The sequence below is a fragment of the Oncorhynchus tshawytscha genome, linkage group LG30, assembly GCF_018296145.1.
Source record: "Oncorhynchus tshawytscha isolate Ot180627B linkage group LG30, Otsh_v2.0, whole genome shotgun sequence".
Lineage (NCBI taxonomy): Eukaryota > Metazoa > Chordata > Actinopteri > Salmoniformes > Salmonidae > Oncorhynchus > Oncorhynchus tshawytscha.
In genome coordinates, this window is record NC_056458.1 from 9,027,830 (window position 1) to 9,046,910 (window position 19,081).

At 43.2% G+C, this 19,081-nt stretch overlaps 1 protein-coding gene across 1 annotated transcript; it reads right to left on the reverse strand.

The window, feature by feature from the left end:
• Window positions 1-8,049: 8,049 nt before the first annotated feature.
• bscl2 (BSCL2 lipid droplet biogenesis associated, seipin) lies at window positions 8,050-13,841 on the reverse strand. The gene is made up of 9 exons (XM_024393260.2): window positions 13,422-13,841; window positions 13,076-13,157; window positions 12,783-12,926; window positions 12,430-12,564; window positions 10,605-10,702; window positions 10,312-10,434; window positions 10,115-10,182; window positions 9,959-10,039; window positions 8,050-9,110 (listed from the first exon to the last, which is right to left on the reverse strand). Exons 1-7 carry the CDS (start codon window positions 13,628-13,630, stop codon window positions 10,176-10,178), a joined length of 798 nt encoding a protein of 265 aa, XP_024249028.1. The 5' UTR covers window positions 13,631-13,841; the 3' UTR covers window positions 8,050-9,110; window positions 9,959-10,039; window positions 10,115-10,175.
• Between the last annotated feature and the right edge of the window lie 5,240 nt (window positions 13,842-19,081).

A 19,081-nucleotide genomic window follows, 5' to 3' on the forward strand; every position in this document is an offset into this window, starting at 1 on the left:
CATCCTACTGCTAGGACAAAATTAACTAAAACTACTTCACCGGAAAATAACCTCATATTTGTTGTCTATCCTTAACATATGTGACAGATGTATATGTACTCTCCATGCGTTGTTTTCTCAAAATAAATCACTTCGGCCAGTGGTCCCGGTTGAGCATCATTTATTTCTGCTGTTGTTAAATGGGAAACAGCACGTTAGTTGTGCAGGGTTTAACGGTATTGATGGCTGTCGATGGCAAAATCCCTTGCATCACATTCTCATACTGGGGAGACGTTCGCGATCTCCCCCTATCTGCAAGCGGGGCCAATCACAACACACCTTATTGTCAGAGTTGAACTAACCAATAAGAATGCTTGAACATTAAATACACATTTGGAAACATAACCAACCCTGTTACACATACACATGTATCAGCTTCATTTTACCTGATTAATAAAGATTGAATGTATTCGCTTTTCATTTATTAAGTTGGGCATTAAAGCTGACCAGTTATATACTGATAAACTTCACATTATCTTGAAGACATTTCAAATAACCTTTTATTCATACTCAAGTCAAAACATTCCATTCATTTCATTATTACTCTCATTCACATTTGAATTAACCTCACCAATGAAATTTGACACACACACACATCAGACAATATCTTATTTTCTATAACAGTTTTTACCTATACGGATACTTTTCAACAAAACTCTACCAATTGTAACTTCACTTATCCTTCATTGCTCCTTGAAACATTAAGTTATCTAAAACAGAAAAAAAGACATGTATTTAAAAGAAAAGTAAAATCGTGGACCACTTTGGAAACAAGTGTTTAATAAATACTTTTAAGTGCTATCCTCTGGGAATACAATGTACATCTTGCTGTATATGTTTCGACCCAAATAAATTAATTTAAATTCAATACGTGGTGGTCTTTGTAACAGCTCTAAAAAGCATATTTGCTCAAGGAAAGTCATACAATAATGTATTGATTTATATGGTAACCATAATAAAAATCAATCAACTCAATTTATAAAGCCATCTTTACATCAGCTGATGTCACAAAGTGCTATACAGAAACCCAGCCTAAAACCCCAAACAACAAGCAATGCAGATGTAGAAGCACGGTGGCTAGGAAAAACTCCCTAGAAAGGCAAGAACCTAGGAAGAAACCTAGAGAGGAACCAAGCTCTGAGGGGTGGCCAGTCTTCTTCTGGCTGTGCCGGGTTGAGGTTATACCAGTACATGGCCAAGATGTTCAAACGTTCATAGATGACCAGCAGGGTCAAATAATAATCATCATCATCACAGTGGTTGTAGAGGATGCAACAGGTCAGCACCTCAGGAGTAAATGTCAGCTGGCTTTTCATAGCCGAGCATTCAGAGTTAGAGACAGCAGGTGCGGTAGAGAGAGAGAGAGAGTCGAAAACAGCAGGTCTGAGACCATAGGCTTCAATCCCAGGCACCAAGACATTCTCAACTATGTTGGTGTACCTGCTCAGTCACATTCCTTAAGATTTATAACATGAAAACCTACCTGCATATTTGCCAGCTATGCCACTCCTTGCTGTTGTTGAACCATGGGAAATGCACAGAGAAAACTCTCCGTTCCAACCAGGTGGCAGATTCATCAAGTAATTTGATGTTGAAATATCTCACCCCCGACTGACATATTCAACACCTGCGTGAAGGGGTGGTTCCACATCAATGGGTAGGAGGCAATAGTGGTCCTCCTGCCAAAGATTAATCCACCGAGCATTGACCAGCTATGGTCCGTCTAGCTCACGCTCCTTCTGGCAAAGTTGTGAAGGTTTTGTTGCTGAATGGGTGGATATCCAAAGAACATCTTCAACCAACAGTTTGGCTGCCTCAAGGGATGCTCAACCGCCCAGTGCCTTGTAAGCATGGCAGACCAGTTGTACAGAACAGCAGACACCAGAGGCACCTCCAGCACATGGGTCCTGACAGACTACAGCAAGGCCTTTGATCGTGTGGATCACACCATTGCAATGAAACACATTTTGCAATTATCTGTCCGACCATAGATCGTGCCATGGGTTTGTAACTTCCATTCCAGCAATACAGTACCATGATACTCTCCTGTGGCCTCCCCCAGGGCACAAGGCTTGGTCCAATTGTATTTGTGGCTCACGTCAAAGGTGCATCAGAGGGCACCTTATCCAACTCCCGGGCCTTTGTGGATGACCTGAACCTCATCCAATCAAGACCCTTATGTGACACTTCCACCATACAGCAGGACCTCAACCAACTAGCCGACTGGTCAGATCCAAACAAGATGAAGGGAACCGAAGGTTCTTCATGATGAACCATCTTAATAACCACTTCCATCTCCCACCGAAGACCTGACAGTCTACACCTGCTTTGTCCGTCCAGTGCTCGATTACGCTGCTCCAGTATGGCACCCAGGTCTCACAACACGACCAACTTGACAAGATCCAACGACGTGCAACCAAAATCATTATGGGCCCCACCTACAGCTCTGCATGCAGTGACCTGGGATTGCAGTCCTTGGGAGTCCCACCGCACCCATCCTGCAGATCCTCTGCCCAGAAGCTTGCAAAACCCCAAGATTACAAATGGCTGACAGTGGCAGATCTACCCAATCCAATCATAAACTGAACCTTTCCCCTACTCTGACTGACAGGATGTCATACTTTGTGAGACCGCTTAATGCTACTTAACTGTAATATTGTATACTACATCTAATTTTTTCAATTAATTTACTTGTGCTGCAATTCAACTATGAGCTGCACGTGTAAAATTTTAAATAAACAAATATAACGAAGGCTGAACAACTGTCATTGCTACAATGATTCAGGCAAGGTAATTAAGTAAGCATTTCAAGACTGGAGTGTCACGTTGGCATAAATGATTCATAAATGAGACAGACGCAGGAATGCGTAATAGTTTTTTAAAATTCAGCCCAAATTACGACGTGCGGTGTAAGGGAAGACCAAACAAACACGTAACAAAACACAGGGTAGAAACCCAAAACAAAAGAGCGAGGAGTTCCTCAAGTAAACAACACACGCACAATGATTAACACACGGGACGAGAACCGTAATCTGCGCAATCCACGAGGCCACGAATGCCCAAAACACACAGCACAGGTACTCACACACACCAACAGACATTGTGACAATAACCGACCCCATCATGGTGAACAATGGTGAACAAAGGGCACATAAATACAAGCAGTAGGAATATGGGCCAGGTGTGCGCAATGAAAGTTCCGGACGGGCCAGTTGTGGCTGCTGAGGTGGCGTTGTCTGACGGACCCGTTGCGGCGACGTCGGACGGCCCAATTGTAGCTGCCCAAATTGCGGCAGCGCCGGACAGATTAGTCACAGCGTTGGACGGGCCATTCCCACTGTCTCCCTTAATGGTAGATTATTATGTCACGTTGGCATGGATGATTTGGGAGACCACTGGTCTGCCTGAATAATTCAATCAAATGTATTTATAAAGCCCTTTTTACATCAGCCGATGTCACAAAGTGCTAATTGCCTTGTGTTTTAGGTTTGTGTAATTTCGGCAAAATGTACAAGCATGGACATAAGGCACATTTGCAGCAAAGGTATTCATATTCATGTTTTGAGATAAGGTTATTTAATAGGGCTTGCTCCAGATTAGAGCATATTTCCCTTTGGAACACCTGTGTGGGATCAAAACTTAATTTCCTATAGAAACATTCATTACTGAGTTGTCTCTGAATCTCTTCTTTGTATTTTTCATAGTCTAAAACGACCACAGCACTCCCCTTGTCTGCAGGTTTGATAACCAAAGTTGAACCTTTCATTTGTTCATTAAGGGTCTGTTCTTCTGAATGCATTCGACTAAACTACAACAGGTATTAATCGAGGAGTTGTGAAATATAGGACAGAATTTGCTTTTGGGTTTAAAATGGGTACCAGTTCTTTGTTGGGTTTCTAGGCCTGAAACAGTATTTTGAGAAAACATGTGCTTAAATTTAATCTTGCAAAATAATTTAAACAGATCTACTTTCGTATTGTATGGTTTATCTGTTCATGTAGGTACAAAAGAGAGGCCCTAAGATAAGACTGAGACTTTCACATCAGTGAGCTCTTTTTTGGAGAGGTTAATTACCGCATCCTGCTGTAGCTCCATGTCCACAGCCTGTGATCCTGGTCCCCTCTGACCGCTTGCCTCTCCTACATTGTTCATTTTCTGTCGTGGAGCCTTGTTGTGCTGCTTTCGGGCAACAACAAAAAAAACAGTCTGTGTGCAATGGTATCTGTAATATTTGTGTTGTGGAGAAATGACCAGGCAGGAGACGGGAGTACAGTTAGTTTTCGTTTAGTCAAAACCCCTCGTGCTCTACAGTTCCCGGCACCCCAGTGCGCATGTGCATTTCCTATTAGGTGTAGTAACGTAACACTGCCGTAATGCATTACTGCTTAGTAACAGCTCAGTAACTAATATAAGCAAATGTAGATCCCAGATACTACACTCCTCCCCCATAGTGTTTAACTCCCAGAGAACAAGGTAAATATGTTAGGTAACTACTAATGCAATATCTGAACAATGCATTCTTAAACATTTTTCAATTACTGACTTTTCAGAGCCCAGCACAAATCCAGGGGATTATTCTGCCCCGAAGATGGAGTTTGTGTCCTAATAACTAACCCAGGGAATGTCCTTTGTCTTTCCTTTTATCTAGGACATATTAAAGTGTTTGTTTTACTGTCTGTTACCTCCTTAACCAGCTCAACTCACAGATCAAGCTGTTGAGGTGCCCTTCGCTGTCGAATAGGTATCTCCGCTCCTCCTGGGCTTCCTGTGGTGGGCCAGGTTCGGGTGGAAGGTCAGGCTCTGTCTCTCCTGTACGTCCACAGTCAGGAGAATAGTCCTGGGGGTCGTTATTGTTCTTGTTCTCTCGGCATGTCTCTGCTGGGGCGTTGGACCGTAGCAGATGATCCACATGAACGTTGACCTGGCGATGACCAATTTGAACTTGGTAAGTCAAAGGTCCTCTGCGTTGCAAGATCACACCTGAGTTCCACAGGCGCTTAGGGTGTCTGAAATCACGTACCATCACCCTCTCTTCCTCTTTGAATTCTCTGACATTATTTGAGTGTCTGTCATGAGCTTTCTCAATTTGAGCAGCTTTCTCAATTTGAGTCCGTGATGCAAATGCAATAGGGTGTTCTTCACCTGACGGTAGAACATGTGAGATGACGGCTCCTACTCCGTATGGAGATGCATCACACGCGAGTCTCAGCTTCATCTCTGTGTTATAGTGGGCAAGCCACTTGCTCTTTAGCAGACGCTGTTTGCAAGTCTTGAATGCTTCTTCGCATTGTGGGGACCAATTCCACTTTGTATCGGCCTGCAGCAGTTGGTGAAGCGGATGCAACAATGTAGACAAGTTTGCCACAAACTTTCCGTAATAGTTCAGGAGCCCCAAAAATGACCTCAGCTCTGAGATATTTGTGGGTGCTGGTGCGTTTACGATTGCTTCCACCTTGCTGTTGGTTGGGTGCAGGCCTTGTGCATCAATCTTGTATCCGAGATACTCCACTGAGTCCTGGAGGAACTCACACTTGCTGCGTTTCATTCTCACTCCGTATTTCTCCAGTCTTGACATCACTTTGTCCAGTACTACAAGGTGCTCTCCAATGGTTGGTGCTGACACGAGGATGTCGTCCATGAAGCACACAACATGGTCTATACCGTCCAAGATCTGATCCATTGTTTGTTGGAATATCGCTGGAGCTGTCGAGATTCCATAGGCCAAGCGATTGAATCTGAATAGCCCCTTGTGTGTATTGATGGTCAGATACTGTTCTGACTCCGGATCCAGCTTCAGTTGCTGATAAGCGAATGCCAGGTCCAGCTTACTGAAAACCTTCCCATCAGCTAGAGTGGCAAAACAGATCTTCAGCGTTTGGTAGTGGATATTCCTCTGGTAGTATGCAGCGATTTACTGTGACCTTGTAGTTACCGCACATTCTGACGGTCTTGTCTTTCTTTGGGACTACAACAATCGGAGCGGCCCAGTCGCTCCTCGCTACTTTCGTGATTATGTTATTCTTCTGTAGGCGGTCCAGTTCCTTCTCTACTGCTTCCTTAAGAGCATAGGGAACCGGACGTGGTTTGTGAAAGATAGGCTTGGTTCCTTCTTGCACTCTGACTTTTGCTGTGAAGTCTTGTATTTCACCATAGCCATCTTTGAAAAGTTCTTTGTGCGTCTCCAGCATGTTAGTGAGTGTAGCCTGACTCCCTGGTTTTTCATTTCTGAGACTGAAGATTTCTCCCCAGTTCAACTTGATCTTTTGTAGCCAGTTTCTGCCTAGCAAGGCTGATTTTTCTCCTTTAACAATGACAAGCGGTAGTGTCCACTCCTTCCATATCGGACTGGTACCTGGATCTGCCCTAACACAGGAATAGTGTCACCCGTGTATGAAGAAAGGCAGATGGACGCGGGCTGAAGAGGGCACTCTTTCAGTTTTTCTTTGTAGAGTCTCTCTGGAACCAGAGATACAGACGCTCCGGTGTCCAGCTGCATTTTTACTGGTTTTCCCGCTAACTCCATGTTGAGATAGATGTCATCTTTTAGTTGTTGAGCTGTGTACACTGTGAACAGTTCCACTACTGTTTCAGTTGTACCTTCCTCTTCTTGTGCTGCGTCTGACACTTTCTGCGCTCTTGCTGTGCGTTTCGAGGCTTTACACACTCTCTGTAAATGTCCAACCTTTCCACAATTGTGGCACTTTTCATTTTGGAATCGACATTCACTGTGATGATGATTATCTCCCCCACATCTGTAGCAACTTGGCTTAAACCTTTGAGATGTGGGCTGCTTTGTTCTTGTGTAACCTTGAGGACGGGACTGAAAAAAGTGTGACTTTTGTGAGCTTTTTTCACCACGTGCATCACTGACCTTGTGAACACCTTTCTGACGTTCTGCATGTCCCGATAGCTCAATAGTATCCCTGTGGGCAAGCTCGAGTCCAAGTGCTATATCACAGGCTTTCTTAAAGGTCAGGTCTTTCTCTGACAGGGGCCTTCTGTGATATGCTTCACCTGTGAGACCACATACAAACTTGTCTCGAAGAGCATCATCAACAAATCGTGCAAACTCACGTGTACTTGCCAGCCTTTTCAAAGCAAGGATGTAGTCAGCCACGGTTTCCCCTGGACTCTGGTGACGTTGGTCAAATCTGAAACATTCTGCAATGAGAATTGGCTTAGGCTTGAAATACCTTGAAAGAGTTTCAGTCAGTTCTGCATAGTTCAACTCCACTGCTTTCATTGGTTCAATAAGACCTTTCACCAATCCATACTCAGTTGGACCCAAAACACTGAGAAATACATCTGCTTTCTTTCCATCTTTGATTTCATTTGCAGCCAGCCAACGCTCAAAACGCTCCAAATAGGAATCAAAATCCTCTTTTGTAGCCTCAAACTCTGGTACTCGACCAATGGTTGCCATTTTCACAGTTAATTGTTCAGTTTCGTTATATTCCTTAATTTTCTGAATTTATCTAATTCTTCACTTCAGAAGTTTCTGCAATTACTTCATTCACTGCACTCATTTGTATTAATGTGCACACCGTGTTTACGTTCCTTCTTACTTTTTTTTCTTGCCAATATTTCTCCACTGAGATCGCCTAATTTCAATGGGTTCATTGAGACAGTTTTTTTATTTAACCACCAGAGGGCAGTGTCGCTGTTCTGGACTCCAATAGTCTTGCTACTTGGCAGCTCCTGAATACTGTACTAGCAGTGCTAGCAGTGCTTAGCCTTCTCTACTGGCGAAAGAAAATAAAAAATAACTGACGAATTACATAATTATTTTGAGTTTCATTTACTCACGCAACATTCTTCCCTTCAAGCAATGTCCGTTTATGTAGTTTAATCACCTCGTCGCCACTGTAATATTTGTGTTGTGGAGAAATGACCAGGCAGGAGACGGGAGTACAGTTAGTTTTCGTTTAGTCAAAACCCCTCGGGCTCTACAGTTCCCGGCACCCCAGTGCGCATGTGCATTTCTTATTAGGTGTAGTAACTTAACACTGCCGTAATGCATTACTGCTTAGTAACAGCACAGTAACTAATATAAACAGATGTAGATCCCAGATACTACAGTATCTGGAGTCGCTGTCTGTAGGGAATTCACTCTCAGTGTATGTGATAAAACATGTGATAAAACAAGCAGAGAAAGTAGAGAATCATTGTACCATCTAAATCACTGAAATATCCCCAAATATTGTATTTTCAACAATAATTTTGTTGCCTATTTTGCCATCAATACATGTCACATATCAGTTTGCAAATAATGTAACAAATTATTTTTAAATCTATGAGTTAATAAAGCCAAAAACAAACATGGTCTCTTTTTCATTTCTTGAGTAAGGCAGCTCCAAAATGCAGGCGTTTCAGCCTAGCTCAGTGCTTTCTGTGGTGGTGGGGAAAATACAGAGCGTAGGGGTTGGTAATGTTGTCTAGTTGTGCCGTGATTGGCTCATTGTTCTGTCACTCATGGGGATACTACGTCATCACAAAATCTACATCGCTCGAAAATTGAAGCTCCTTGGGTGCTACCACATATTTACATTAGAATTGCCCATCCAAGAAGGCTCAATGTCATTGGCTACAGATCAAATGACGTCAAATCACGTTATATCTACCGTAGCTTTGATTGGACTGATTCTTTAAAAATCCTAGCAAGCTAGACTAGCAGTTGTCATCATGAATCAAGTCGATCATTTACTGGCAAATCCTTTTCAATCCTTGTCATATGAAGAAAAATTATAGATAAACCGTATCGATGCTCATCGGCCATAAACATTAGACAACACGTTGGAAATCACAAATTCAACAATGAGTGGTGTGGAAGGAATCAATGACTAACTGCAAGCGTTGCAAAAGCAATCACTAGCCTGCTACTCAGTGGAGAGGGTGTGTGGTCCATGTCTGAGTTTAAGGGTTTATTTTCCAAGCTTTAAAGGATAAATTCACATGCAATACCATAGGCCAGAAAGGGTTGAATACATTGGCCATGTTGTCAATCCAGCATGACTTCTGCCGCATCCAAAACTGGAAACTCGTAAATCTCAGACTTCAGTGAGTTCACCTTCCTGTTCAAGTGAGCACAGCACAACAAGGTGAGTCCAAAAATGTATTGTATGCTGCTGCATAAATTATGTAATATGCCAGGGAGATATGTATCCTGTAGCTAAGAAAGTAATACTAAATGTTTGTGTAGTAAGCTGTTATTATTAGGGTGAGGCACATGGAAAGGGACCAAAGTAGCCCCTTTCGCACTCATAACTTAGACTTCTGTTCTGACATGATGGTGCACATGTAGCCTATAGCCTGTTGAATATTGTAAGAGCTTTCAGTGTCTGCTTATATGCCCCCTTTATTTTTCCTACGGTTCTGACTTGGTATACAGGGAGAATACTGTAAGAACGGCCCATGTCCTGAACTCTGTACATTTGAAAAATGGTGAACAAATAGTTATTGACTAAGTTATTCTTAGCTTGCTCATCAATTTCATAATTGAAATTACGGATTGTCTCTTATCCGCATATCGTTCCCTTATGCCATAGTTTGTACATCTCAAATGTCAGTAGAAAGCACATTTGTTTGAGCAAGTCAGCCATATGAGCTACGCTTTTTGAAAAGGCAGTAAATGAGGCTGAATTATCTGTTTTGCTGCCATACAAGGCTCTGCTGATAGCTAGGTGTAGCAGTGGTAATGGTGCGGAAAAGAAAGCTCTGCTGTTGGGACAGCTTTATGTAGGCCCTAACAGTTTGTGGGCACCGTTTGTCACCATTATAGTGGGGGGGGTTCCCCACCAAGAATCGCCACTGCGCACAGAACAGATCTATCGCTTCTTAGACTTGCTTTCAATGAGAATTACACATTTGGCAACATATTGGTTTAATATACTCGTGTATACACTTTCATTCACACCCTCACCTTTCTGTATTACTGATGCTTCTTGTCTAGGTTCTTCCAACTGCTCAGCAACATGATCATTGTCTTTCTGAGGAGTTTTAGCTAAAACACATTCAGATTAACCATGTTATGTTTGTTTTACACAATGATGCCTGTTGCAGAGTAGAACTCACTCACTTTGTGAGAAGGACATGCGCTGCCGAGCCTCTTCTCTACTGCATGTGAGTCGTGTCTCCCATCATAACCTACAGACAAGAAAAACAAAGTTGATGTGCTGAGGATCACCTCACAGCAGTTATATTTTAATGTAAGATATAGATGTACTGCAAAGATGGGGAACGTCCTATTACAGAGAAAATGAGACCGCATCTTACCCTGGCCAAAGTCCCCCCCATATAAACTGTAGGTATCCAAAGAGCACAATGACACTGAGGAAGGCAAAGTTGCTGGCCACACCGATCACTGCAGACGTCACCGGGAAATTGTACAGGAGGTATCTATTAAGACAAAGGGTTCAGATATAGGAATAGAAGAGGATGGGAAATAGGAGGAAACAAAAAAGATACAACAGTAGGTAAAAACATCAAATGACATTCCATATATTTGACTTATTGGCCTCAAATAATCTTGAAACAGAAAAAAATTGATACTATTGGAAGGTCTGTACCTGATGCCAGTGAAGAAAGCATGGATCCTGAGCTGAACTGAATAGACCTGCACCCGCTGAGACTGAATCTCAATGACAGCACCAACAGTGGGTTGATACTGTAGCGAGAGAAATGTACAGGTAGAGAGAAGCAGAGCTCAATAAGAGAAAAATATTGACCTTATTACCTAAAAAGACTAGTCTGAGTTGGCCAGTCTTGCAGCAATGAACAAATGCAAGACTAAGTGGTCTTGCTTGCAAGACAATTAAAAGTCTAATAAAAGGGGAAACTCATTCTTACTTTGAAATCAAATCAAATTTATATAGCCCTTCGTACATCAGCTGATATCTCAAAGTGCTGTACAGGAACCCAGCCTAAAACCCCAAACAGCAAGCAATGCAGGTGTAGAAGCACGGTGGCTAGGAAAAACTCCCTAGAAAGGCCAAAACCTAGGAAGAAACCTAGAGAGGAACCAGGCTATGTGGCGTGGCCAGTCCTCTTCTGGCTGTGCCGGGTGGAGATAACAGAACATGGCCAAGATGTTCAAATGTTCATAAATGACCAGCATGGTCGTATAATAATAAGGCAGAACAGTTGAAACTGGAGCAGCAGCACGGTCAGATGGACTGGGGACAGCAAGGAGTCATCATGTCAGGTAGTCCTGGGGCATGGTCCTAGGGCTCAGGTCCTCCGAGAGAAAGAAAGAATTAGAGAGAGAAAGGACATTTTTATTCCGACAAGTTGTATTTGTCTGGACTACTTAATAAATGAGGTCTGTCCAAGAACGGTGTAATTGAAAGCACATGAACATCAAATGCTGCTGAAAGGGAAGTATGCTTCGTCAGGGAGGGTTTCACAAGTAAATCGAATTACATCAAATGAAATGGGTTGAGTGGAGCTGAAGGGTGGAACGAAAAATAACAAGATAACTAATGTAAAATATACTGTGTCCGTAAAACGTATATAAGTTTTAGATTGTGTGAAACAGCAGAGATGAAAAAGACACGGCAAATAGGATCACGGCACAAGGCAAGACCCAAATGCAGACACAGGAGGCAGATGGTTGGAGTCTTGCAATGTTTAGTCATCCAAAGGAGTAGGCAAGATAATTTGTCTGTCCACGACCAAATGTAAAAACCAGATCGGAGTCCAGGAGGTACAGAGTGGCAGACAGGCTCATGGTCGAGGCAGGCAGAATAATCAGGTAGGAGGGTACAAAGTCCAGAAATGGGCAAGAGTCAAAACCGGGAGGACCAGAAAAAGGAGACCGCAAAAATCAGACAAACGCAGAAACAGCTGGTTGACATACATGACAAACTGGCACAGAGAAACAGGCAACAGAGGGATAAATACACTGGGGACAACAAGCGACACCTGGAGGGGGTGGAGACAATAATGAGGACAGGTGGAACTGATCAGGGTGTGACAAATAGAAATCAAAACTTGATGGTGATGGGACAAAAGAGAACTATTGTAAAATACACTGTCCCTAAAATGAATATAGTATGTATAAGCTGGAAGTAAAAGCCTAAGTGTTGTTGTCCATTAGTTTACTCCAATTGGGGGAGGGGTGGAAGGGTTAGGGGAAAGTAATGAAGGAAAAAAATATACATTTATATATTTACAAAAAATATATAGATGATGCAGAGCATTACATTGATGGAGCCACAATCTGCAATATCTACCACCTCCCCTAAATAAAAAAAATGATACAGATAACTTGCAAATGGTAATCACAAGATCACGATGATCTGATTCAGTAAGAGGGCACAGTGAACTAAGTGCACGCTCTGTGGGAGAGGAAAACAGATTTGACATGCACAGGCAACCACAAACAGCACTTACAGAATTGGCCTTGTAGTCTGAGAAGAGCTCAACCTCAACGAGCTGCTTCTGCTCCGTCATCCCAGTCAGCAGGAGAGGAGAGAACAGTAAAGTATTCAAGGTCTGCAGAAGACCAGAGCGGTAGTGCAGCATAGCCTGTTGGAGGAAAGAAAGCAGTCACTCAGAGGGCCCCACAATAATCGAATACATCACATTGTGAAGTACAAGAGGATCTTTTATGTGGGGAGGAAACGGAAGGAACGGACACGTTATATTCAACCAAGAACAAACTGGCGCTGAAACGCTTGGAGAGGCTCAATAGTGGGGTTTGGTAGGAAGACAAACAGAATAAACTTGGCACTTTTAGCACTCACAGAGCGCACCACAGCTGCAACTGTCTGGCCATCGTTGGTGTAGCAAGACATCTTAATCATGAACATGCCAAGCTGTTTGTTGACAAGCGACTCAGGCATTTCCAGCTCTAAAGAGATTCGATATGGCTGACCATAGATCATAACCTAGGAAAGACAATGAGGGATAGAATACTGTGAAAGACAATGAGCATACCTGACTACAGCGATCATTTCTTAGCATATTGTAATTATATTAGCATCTACCTCAGGATAGATGGGGTGAGGGAAACGATGGTTATGTGTGAAGAGCATACCTGGTCTTTGCCATTCTTCAGCAGTGAGATGTTAGCCACAGGGAAAGAGCAGAGGACGGAATTGGGAGCATCACAGTCGGAACTAGAACAAACAGCGGCCAGGATAAAAAGGTGTGACGTTGGGCCTATGCTTTTTACCTTGACATGGTACTAACAGCACAAAATAGAAATCAGGTGCAACAGCATAGAGCATTTTGTTAAGTGTAGCTAAATGCTAATGCAAAAGCAATTATTTGTTTTTAAAATAATCCATTCAAAGTGAGTGAAAGGAGTAGAAAGACTGGATTTTACTTCAATTTGAAGAAGAAAAGGCACCAAACAAACTTTCCATGATGTCTCCCAGTACCTGTAGTGGTAGTGCACTGGTGTAGAGAAGCTGACGGTGGGCATATAGGAGTAGTAGAAGCTACCATAGAGGAAGACGGCCACCCAGACCAGCAGCGCTAAAACGCAGAAGAGGATGGCAGCCTGCAGTAAAGTACGACGGGCTCTGTGGAGAGTTACCCCCAACACAACTTGCAGCCACAGGAAAACTGGTCCCGTTACACCACCCATGGTGACCAACCCAGAACTGACTCTTTCCAGACGTTCCTCAGCACTCGCTGAGATCTCACTGCCTTTTATTCCCGTGGCTCCTGTCAAAAGCCCCTCGCTATCTCTTTCTGTCTCTCTCTCTCTCTGTTTACTTGGAAAATGAGTTTATATTTTGAAGGTTATGGCGTCCTGTTCATTGGAAGACGCCCACTGGCGTCCTGTTCATTGGAAGACGCCCACTCAACAATGCCAACATTGGCCTGCTCATTTAAGTGAACTGCTGTACGGAATTATATCTATATATTTGTCACATCCCTTAATATAACATTAATTATTAGCTCATTTATCTTTTCTTTGTCTACTGCAAGTTTAAAATCTGATAATGAGCTGTTGAAAGGTCTATAATATTATTTCTGTAGCAAGCTGTAAAATAGAAGAGAATAGCATTGAGACTTTAATGCAGATGGATACGGAATACAAAAGCACCATTCAAATCTACATCAGTCAGAAGATAGAAATCATTCTGCTTTAGGAATTTCTAGGAATATAATTTCTAGTGCATCATACAATGAGTTTTAAGACTTTTTTTCTACACGGCCAATGGACATGTGAGTGAGCAATTAGACATACACACACACAAGACAGATATGAAAATGTAAAAGATAAAGGACTAGGGACTCATTCTATGACAAAACATTAAGTATAGCCTCATAGTTAGCTACACTACATGACCAAAAGTATGTGGAAACCTGCTCGTCGAACGTCTCATTCCAAAATCATGGGCATTAATATGGAGTTGCCTCCACTGTTTTGGGAAGGCATTCCACTAGATGTTGGAACATTGCTGTGGGAACTTGCTTCCATTCAGCCACAAGAGCAATAGTGAGGTTGGGCACTGATGTTGGGCGATTAGGCCTGGTCGGCATTCCAATTCATCCCAACAGTGTTCGATGGGGTTGAGGTCAGGACTCTGTGCAGGCCAGTCAAGTTCTTCCACACTGATCTTGACAAACAATTTCTGTATGAACCTCGCTTTGTGCACGGTGGCATTGTTATGCTGAAACAGGAAAGGGCCTTCCCCAAACTGTTGCCACAAAGTTGGAAGCACAGAATCGCTGTGAATGTCATTGTATACTGTAGCGTTAAGACTTCCCTTCACTGGAACTAAGGGGCCTAGCCCAAACCATGAAAAACAGCCCCAGACCCTTATTTCTCCACCACCAAACTTTACAGTTGGCACTGTGCATTGGGGCAGGTAGCATTCTCCTGGCATCTGCCAAACCCAGATTTTTCCATTGGACTTCCAGATGGTGAAGCGTGATTCATCACTCCAGAAAACGCATTTCTAGACGCAGTTTGGAACTCGGTAGTGAGTGTTGCAACCGAGGACAGCTGATTTTGTTGTGCTTCGTGGTTCAGCACTCGGCATTCATGTTCTGTGAGCTTGTGTGGCCTACCACATCATGGCTGAGACGTTGTTGCTTCTAGAATTTATAGGAATATGGTTTCTAGTGCAGCAGCATACCACCCTGCATCCCACTGTTGGCTTGCCTCTGAAGCTAAGCAGAGTTGGTCCTGGAGGGGAGACCTGATACTGCTGGAAGTAGTTTTGGATGGCCAGTAGGAGGCACTCTTTCAACTAGTATAAATAAAAAATCCCAGGACATTGATTGGGGACATTGCCCTGTGTAGGGTGCGGTCTTTTGGATGGGATGTTAAACGAGTGTCCTGACTCTCTCTGGTCACATGGCACTTATCGTATGAGTAGGTGTGTTAACCCCGCTGTCCTGGCTAAATTCCCAACTGGCCCTCATAACCATCATGGCCACCTAATCATACCCAGCTTCCAATTGGCTAATTCCTCTCCCTTCGTTGCTGTAAATGAGAATCTGTTTTCAGGCAACTTACCGGGTAAAAACTATTATAGGCCTATTTCTGTTTTTCCCTCTTTATCAAAAGTGTTGGAAAAACTTGTCAATAATCAACTGACTGGCTTTCTTGATGTCTATAGTATTCTCTCTGGTATGCAATCTGGTTTCCGCTCAGGTTATGGATGTGCCACTGCAACCTTAAAGGTCCTCAATGATGTCACCATTGCCCTTGATTCTAAGCAATGTTGTGCTGCTATTTTTATTGACTTGCCCAAAGCTTTTGATACGGTAGACCATTCCATTCTTGTGGGCCAGCTACGGAGTATTGGTGTCTCTTAGGGGTCTTTGGCCTAGTTTGTTAAGTACCTCTCTCAAAGAGTGCAGTGTATAAAGTCAGAAAATATGCTGTCTCAGCCACTGCTTGTCACAAAGGGAGTACCCAAAGGCTCGATCCTAGGCCCCACGCTCTTTTCAATTTACCTCAACAACATAGCTCAGGCAGTAGGAAGCTCTCTCATCCATTTATATGCAGATGATACAGTCTTATACTCAGCTGGCCCCACCCCGGATTTTGTGTTAAATACTCTACAACAAAGCTTTCTTAGTGTCCAACAAGCTTGCTCTACCCTTAACCTTGTTCTGAACACCTCTAAAACAAAAGTCATGTGGTTTGGTAAGAAGAATGCCCCTCTCCCCACAGGTGTGATTACTACCTCTGAGGGATTAGAGCTTGAGGTAGTCACCTCATACAAGTACTCAGGAATATGGCTAGACGTTACACTGTCCTTCTCTCAGCACATATCAAAGCTGCAGGCTAAAGTTAAATCTAGACTTGGTTTCCTCTATCGTAATTGCTCCTCTTTCACCCCAAGCTGCCAAACTAACACTGATTCAGATGACCATCCTACCCATGCTAGATTACGGAGACATAATTTATAAATCGGCGGGTAAGGGTGCTCTCGAGTGGCTAAATGTTCTTTACCACCAATGCTCCTTATAGGACACATCACTGCACTCTATACTCTTCTGTAAACTGGTCATCTCTGTATACTCATCACAAGACCCACTGGTTGTTGCTTATTTATAAAACCCTCTTAGGCCTCACTCCCCCCTATCTGAAATATCTACTGCAGCCGTCATCCTTCACATAAAACACCCATTCTGCCAGTCACATTCTGTTAAAAACCTCTTGAGTGTAGGGGGCAGTATTTTGATGTTTGGATGAAAAATGTACCCAAATTAAACTGCCTATTTCTTAGGCCCAGAATCTAGAATATGCATATAATTGTCAGATTAGGACAGAAAACACTCTAAAGTTTCCAAAACTGTGAAAATATTGTCTGTGAGTATAACATAACTGATATTGCAGGCAAAAACCTGAAGAGAATACAACCAGGAAGTGGTCTCTATTTTGAAAGCTCCATGTTCCATAGCCTGCCTTCGCTCCATTTAAAGGGATATCAACCAGATTCCTTTTCCTATGGCTTCCCCATGGTGTGAACAGTGTTTAGACATAGTTTCAGGCTTTTATTTTGAAAAATGAGCGTTGACATATTATCGATTATACACTGCTCAAAAAAATAAAGGGAACACTAAAATAACACATCCTAGATCTGAATGAATTAAATATTCTTCTTAAATACTTTTTTCTTTACATAGTTGAATGTGCTCACAAGAAAATCACACAAAAATTATCAATGGAAATCAAATTTATCAACCCATGGACGTCTGGATTTGGAGTCACACTCAAAATTAAAGTGGAAGACCACACTACAGGCTGATCCAACTTTGATGTAATGTCCTTAAAACAAGTCAAAATGAGGCTCAGTAGTGTGTGTGGCATCCACATGCCTGTATGACCTCCCTACAACGCCTGGGTATGCTCCTGATGAGGTGGCGGATGGTCTCCTGAGGGATCTCCTCCCAGACCTGGACTAAAGCATCCCCCAACTCCTGGACAGTCTGTGGTGCAACGTGGCGTTGGTGGATGGAGCGAGACATGATGTCCAAGATGTGCTCAATTGGATTCAAGTCTGGGGAACGGGCGGGCCAGTCCATAGCATCAATGCCTTCCTCTTGCAGGAACTGCTGACACACTCCAGCCACATGAGGTCTAGCATTGTCTTGCATTAGGAGGAACCCAGGGCCAACAGCACCAGCATATGGTCTCACAAGGGGTCTGAGGATCTCATCTCGGTACCTAATGGCAGTCAGGCTACCTCTGGCGAGCACATGGAGGGCTGTGCGGCCCCCCAAAGAAATGCCACCCCACACCATGACAGACCCACCGCCAAACCGGTCATCCTGGAGGATGTTGCAGGCAGCAGAACATTCTCCACGGCATCTCCAGACTGTCACGTCTGTCACATGTGGTCAGTGTTAACCTGCTTTCATCTGTGAAGAGCACAGGGCGCCAGTGGAGAATTTGCCAATCTTGGTGTTCTCTGGCAAATGCCAAACGTCCTGCACGGTGTTGGGCTGTAAGCACAACCCCCACCTGTGGACGTCGGGCCCTCATACCACCCTCATGGAGTCTGTTTCTGACCGTTTGAGCAGACACATGCACATTTGTGGCCTGCTGGAGGTCATTTTGCAGGGCTCTGGCAGTGCTCCTCCTACTCCTCCTTGAACAAAGGCGGAGGTAGCGGTCCTGCTGCTGGGTTGTTGGCCTCCTCCACGTCTTCTGATGTACTGGCCTGTCTCCTGGTAGCGCCTCCATGCTCTGGATACTACGCTGACAGACACAGCAAACCTTCTTGCCACAGCTCGCATTGATGTGCCATCCTGAATGAGCTGCACTACCTGAGCCACTTGTGTGGGTTGTAGACTCCGTCTCATGCTACCACTAGAGTGAAAGCACCGCCAGCATTCAAAAGTTACCAAAACATCAGCCAGGAAGCATAGGAACTGTGGTTATCACCTGCAGAACCACTCCTTTATTGGGGGTGTCTTGCTAATTGCCTATAATTTCCACCTGTTGTCTATTCCATTTGCACAACAGCATGTGAAATGTATTGTCAATCAGTGTTGCTTCCTAAGTGGACAGTTTGATTTCACAGAAGTGTGATTGACTTACATTGTGTTGTTTAAGTGTTCCCTTTATTTTTTTGAGCAGTGTATGTTGTAAAAACAACCTGAGGATTGATTATAAAAAACGTTTAAAATGTTTCTACGAACATTACGGATACTATTTGGAATTTTCTTCTACGATTTCGTGACTGCTCGAGCCTGTGGATTTCTGAACATAACGCGCCAACCAAATGGAGGTATTTTGGATATAAAGATAATCATTATGGAACAAAAGGAACATTAATTGTGTCACTTGGAGTCTCGTGAGTGCAAACACTCGAAGATCATAAAAGGTAAGCGATTTAATTGATTGCTTTTCTGACCTTCGTGACCAATCTACTTGGCTGCTACCTGTTTGTAATATTTTGTCTACTGAGAGAGATGTCCTTACATAAACGCTAGGTATGCTTTCGCTGAAAAGCTTTATTGAAATCTGACACGCCAGATGGATTAACAACAAGCTAAGCTGTGTTTTGCTATATTGCACTTGTGATTTCATGAAAATTAAATATTTTTAGTAATTTAATTTGAA